The 5,715-nt window shown below is 59.2% G+C and overlaps 1 protein-coding gene across 1 annotated transcript in view; it reads left to right on the forward strand.

The window, feature by feature from the left end:
• Window positions 1–709: 709 nt before the first annotated feature.
• Window positions 710–5,715, forward strand: part of GLP1R (glucagon like peptide 1 receptor) — a 32,651-nt gene continuing 27,645 nt past the window's right edge. The window contains exon 1 of the mRNA XM_007458170.1: window positions 710–780. Within this exon, the coding sequence (XP_007458232.1) occupies window positions 710–780 (71 nt within the window). The remainder of the gene's footprint in view (window positions 781–5,715) is intronic.

Genomic DNA, 5,715 nt, shown 5'->3' on the forward strand with positions numbered 1-5,715 from the left:
ACGCAGGAGGCACAGAGGACAGCCTTGGGCACACGTTATCCCGGGGACACAGGGGTTATAAGAGCCCAGTGATTCAGAGCAGGGGCCATGGGGGCTGCGGGAGTCGGGGGACCTTCTAGACCCTCCCCACCGGCAGGGCTCCATTGATCCATTTGTCATTGTCCCCCCAACCTTGGTTGTCCCAGGGCTGCCTTCGGGACAGAACCTGGGAATGAGGAGAGGTCTTGGGGACCCGGTAACCCCGCCGGGTGGATCTGTCTTAGTAGCCACTCACAGCTCTTGGGGTTACACTTTTCGGAAGGGGTTTGACTGGCTGTGTGACCTTGGCCAAGTCCCGTGCGCTTCTCCGCCTCAGTTCCCTACGGGGTATCCTGGACAGCTGGCGCGGGGGTGGGGGGGGTGGTGGTTTGGCTTTCTTTAGCGGGGGGATCCGGGAGGAAGGCCGGCTGTGTGGTGGGGGCGGCCCGGATCCTGCACTGCCCGAACCCGAGCGGCGCCAGCCTGGAGCGCAGGGCCCAGGACCTCCGGTCCGGAGGTGGCCGGGCCCAGGGGCCTCTGCGGGCGGGGGCGGAAAGCCGGGACCCACCCGGCCCCTCCTGCGGGCGGGGCGGCCCCGCGCCGGCTCCTCCCCCGCGCCCGCGCCGCCCGGGCTCAGTGGCGCGCGCGGTGCCGCAGGTGGCAGCGATGGCCCAGTCCTGAAAGCCCCGCCATGGCCGGCGCCCCCGGGCCGCTCCGCCTGGCGCTGCTGCTGCTCGGGGCGGTGGGCAGGGCCGGCCCCCGCCCCCAGGGGAGGCGGCGGCGTGGGCTGCTGCGGGCGCGGCGTCCGGGCAGCGGCGGCCGCGACTTGAGCGAAACTCCGCGACCGCGGGCGGCGGGAACCCAAGCCTCGGGGAGTGGGACCTGGAGAGTTGGGTGTCGGAGGTGGGGACTCGGACGGCGGACGCCTCCCGCAGCCCCGGCCAGGCGCCCCCTTCCTGGCCGCCCGGGCCCCTCTGCTGGGCCACCGGCCGTCCCGTGGCCGCCGTGCGCTGACTTCTGTGCCTTATCTGCCCCTGACCACTTTCCCAACTCCGTCTCCCGCAAACCCGTGCCAGCGGCCCAGCGACAGCCCAAGCTCCCGACCTCCCCTTTTCCACTGTGCCCCAGACCCCTCCCCGCCGTGCCCCGCTCACTATCAAAGACCCCCTGGGAAGGCAGAGAGGCCTGGGCGTGGACCCCCAGCTCTATCCCACTCATAGCCCCCAGGTACCTGCGGTGGCAACTTGCTGTCCTTCCCCCTGACCTCCCAGCTGGAACTCGAGAGCCACCCCTGTCCCCAGCCCCGCGCCAAGGCAAACGCTAGAAGGCTCCCTGCTCCTCTAGAAGCAGGCAGGCCTCCCCTCACACACTCGCCTGACACACCCCCATTTTGACCCCCTTGGTGGTCAACATGCACCAGAGCCCATACTGGGACACGTGGAGACACCTTGGCCTCCTGGATGCCCTTGGAGGGCTGACCACAGGTGGACCCCTGCAGCCCCTCTCTGCCTCTCCTGCCTCCAGGCTCCTGGGCTGGGGGTTGTGGTCAGCCTGCTTTAGGAGAGAGGAGTTGTCCAGAGATGCTGTGAGATGCTTGAGCAGAGAGGAGGTGCAGGCTTTCCTGTGCCAGAGAGCCGTGTCTTCCCGTGACCTCCCACTCTTACCCCCAGACCTGAAGAGCTTTGGGGAGGGGGCTTTCACAGGCCTTGAAACTTGTCCCAGCGCAGGTGGAAGGCAGGAGGAGGGGTCTTTGATGAGGGCCGACTCCACCCCTGGCTGAGAATCCAGATATGGACAGATATGCCTCCCAGCTAAGGTGCCAGCCCTTCTTCAGCCCCCACGTTTTTTCCTAGACTCATTCCCTCCCTCTCCCTGTCCCCAGCCCAACTACTGCCCCAGCTGCAGGAGGCATCTCCTTCCACACCACTGTCCCCCCCCCCGGCGCTCAACCGGACTTTGGCTTCCCTGGTGTGCGTGGGATCTTTTGGGAGCCAGAACTGCAGACCCACTACCTGCTTCTCTCTCACCTTTACCTCCTCCTCCGGCTGGGACAGGGTTGGGGCAGAAGGCTCTGCTGCCTGGTCCCATCCTGCTCCAGGCCATTTGCAGACCGGCTTTGGATTAAGGGAAGAGGAGAGGTTCTAGATGCTGCCTGTCTTCTCCCCAGAGTTCCTTTGCCCAGAGGAGTCAGGCTCCTTGAACCTGCCCTTTCTTCCCACCCCTCATTCCTCAGCCCTGGGCCAAAAGCCCAATATCCTGGGGCCATAACAGTCCTGGGGTGACAGAGAAGGGCAGGATGAGCCATGCTCTGAGCAGAGAGGGGGAGCTTGGGGGGGTGCCCTGCTGTGAGCATCCCTGACCCGTGGAGATCTGAGTAACAGGCTTTGAGGTCAGACTGCAGTAATTGCGACACAACCTCATGCCCGCATGTGATTCTAAACAATGGTGAATTCTGTATTCTATTTTCTGTTCATGAGATCAGCATGACGAGGTTACTCCCTTCATGTCACTGCCGGGGGGTGGGGGGGGGACGAATCTCAGAAAAGGAGGGTTCCCTGTGTAAGGTGAACCCAGCAGTCCAGGAACAGAGAGGACAAAGGGGTGCGGGGCTGGGCTGGTGCCTAATACCTGCTCACCCAAGTGGGACTGAAGGGAAAATGGAGTGAGCTGCCCACAGTCAGGCTGGCCAGGCTAGAAGGGGGTGCGGGCAGGAGGGTGGCAGAACTGACCTCTGAAGAAGGGGACCTAGGCTACTCCTTCATTGTTGCCGGGAAGGACCACCCCCTCCCCTATAATTTTCCTCCACAAGACCCCTGTGAGGGAGCTGGTCTACTGAGGAGACGGGCAAGACCTTGACACTCCAAATTAGAACCAGACAAAACTGGGTTCAAATATCAAGTCTGCGGTTAGCTGGTGATCCTGGGCAGGACATCTGACCATCCGGAACCTCTGTTTCCTCATCTGTAAATAGGGATCATGAGCCCTGCCCCATAGGGTAATGGAGAGGATTGGGATGCTGGCGCCCTGAAATGGCAGCTTTAGTCACTTGGGGGATCTGACCCACTTGTCCTCAGGAATCTGGAAGCCTTCTCCAGGGCAGTGGAAGAGGGCTGGGAGGGGGGCTGTCAGAGGCCCCATGCCTCTGCACTCTAGTGAAGGGTGGATGGAGTCCAGGGTGCGCGGCGGTCACCGTGGACTTTGTCCTGAGCTGGGCTCTCTCCCAGACATGGAGTCTGGTGAGGGCCAGGGCAGGAACAACCAAGAAACCACATCCTGCCCTTGGATGCCTTGCTCTGAGGAAGAACAGGCTGCTCCTTAGCTGCAGCCTCTGCCCCTGAACAGAGATTCCTCTGTGTGCGTGTGAGATAGAGAGACACAGAGATACAGGATAGAGACAGGTAGAGAGAGAGACAAAGAGAGAGGGGCCAGGGGGAGAGGGGTGTGGGCTGTATGAACCCGTTTCTCCTCTGTACTTGTATGTGACCCTCTGTGTGACAGCCTGCCTGTGAGTCCCCGTGTATGAAACATCTCAGCATGTCATTGTGTGTCTGACAGTGTGTATGTGTTTGTGACTCCAAGTGTGATACTGCATCTATGGGAAGGTCTGTGTGTGTATGAGAGAGACATCTTAGTGTGTGAATGAGTGTCTGCCAGTGTGTGTCTGTGTGGGGGTGAAAAAGTGTGCTTGTGACAGAATGTGTGTCTGTTTCTCTGTACCTATGCATGTGACAGTGTGACCTGAGTATATGTCAGTCAAGGGGTGTGTGTGTGTGTGTGTGTGTGTGTGTGTATGTACCTGACAGTCTATGTGTTCATGTGTGGGAGAGAGACTCCGTGTCATGTCTTAGTATGTAAGCATGTGCTCCACACACGTGTGGTAATGTGTGTGACAGTGTATCCATGTGAGGGGTCTGGTGCACGTGAGAACGTGTGTGTGGTCTTCCTTTCCCTGCCCTTCTGCTCATGTATCTGGAGTCTGTAAGGAAAAAAATGGGGCCAAGAGCCTGGGGTCCAGCAGCACCATCCCTCCAGGTCTCAGAGGGCCTCGGGGATGGTTGGGCTCTGGAAGCTGGGCAGAGAAGAAGGAGGCAGGGGTCCTGGGAGGAGCTGCAGGGAAGATGCAGGGCTGCATCTGTTGGGAGGCGCCAGAGTTGTTTTTGGAGCCCTCTTTTTCCTTTGGGGAGGCCCTCTCCCATTTTTCCCACCTTAGTGGCCTCTCTTTCCTCCTTCCACTCTATCAAAAAGGTTCCCAGAAAAGGAAAGAATCTGAGGCACTTATTCACACTGAGAAATGAAACTGCCGGAGGAATTCTTCATGTTAGCAGCCAGTGTTTGGAGAAAGCATGCCGTCCTGGGGTGCTGGAAAGCCCCTCACCCTCTGCACATCCTTCTCTTCCTGCTCTTCTTCCTTAGAACACTGCTCACTCATACAGGGCTGGATAATTCCTAAAGGTTTTCACTACTTTATCTTGCTGGATCTGTACAGGAGCTCTTGGAAAAGAATGATATGCCCATTTTACAGATAAGGAAACTGAGGTCCCAGAAGATTAAAATTTGTCCCATCAGTCCCACGTTAACAGACAGAGCTGGAATTTAAACCAAGGACATGTGACTCTCTGTCCAGTGCTCTCTTCTGCCCACCACTCCTTCCTGGCATCTTCTTTGTCACCTCCTGCTTCCTTCCCAAACACCTGGATCTGTGAGACGCCCTCTCCTTACTGTAAACTCCGCCCCAGGCATTGTCCCCATTTGCCTTTACCCCCCATCAGAGAACTCCCATGAAGCCTGGTGAGTCCTGATTCTAAAAACTGCCAAGCTGCCCTCACCCTGGTCTGCTGGGCCCCCCACTGCTGCCCTGATCTCCCGGCCAGTTCTGCTGCCTCTGAGGGGCAGGGGCCTCCACCACTGCATCCTCCCCACCACTTACCACCCCCAGCCCCTCCTCACCAGGCCTGGAGCGGGGACTCACATCACAGGAGGATGAAATGGGGCCGAGGCTGGTGGGCAGGGCCTTGCCCCTCCTCACAGTTCCTTGCCCTTGGGCATGGAGGCTTTGCTAATGGCTATGTTGCAGCTGGAAGATGCCACAAATTAAGCAGGATGATCGGTCCTTGGCAGGAAGATATGTTCCTTTCCTCCTGCTGGGAGTTTGTTGTTCCTAGAAATGAGGGAGGGGTGGGACCCGGACTCCCCGGGAAGCCTGGCTGCCCGGTCTGCTCTGCTCTGCTCTCTCCAGTCAACAGCAGAAATCGAAGACAGCTGCCATTGACTGTGGATTTTCCACGTGCCAGGGGCCCTTCTAGGCATTAACTCACTTAATGCTCACAGGGAGGCAGGGACTATTGTTATTCCCAATTTGTGCAGGTGTGAGCTCAGGCTAGAAGTTAAAACTCTTGCACAAGGTCACAAACTTAATTTATGGGAGAGCCAGGGTTAGGCCTGGCTCTGAGCCCAAAGCCAGGGCTATTCACGCTTCTCTGTGTAACTGTGTTCCCCTGAGCCCCTGGGCCCTGCTGTACCGGGTGACCCCAGCCTTGTTCCAGACCGGAGCCTCACATCTGTCCCAGGTCCTGCCTACTGCTCTCTCCCTGGCCCAGAAAATTCTCCTGAACATCAGTCCAAGGCTGTCTTCCGCTTGCTCACCGGAGCACCGACGTCCCCACTTCTGCCCCTTCGTTCCTGCTGGGTCCTCCTGCT

This window comes from Lipotes vexillifer, unplaced genomic scaffold, assembly GCF_000442215.2.
Source record: "Lipotes vexillifer unplaced genomic scaffold, Lipotes_vexillifer_v1.1 scaffold4, whole genome shotgun sequence".
Taxonomy (NCBI): Eukaryota; Metazoa; Chordata; class Mammalia; order Artiodactyla; family Lipotidae; genus Lipotes; species Lipotes vexillifer.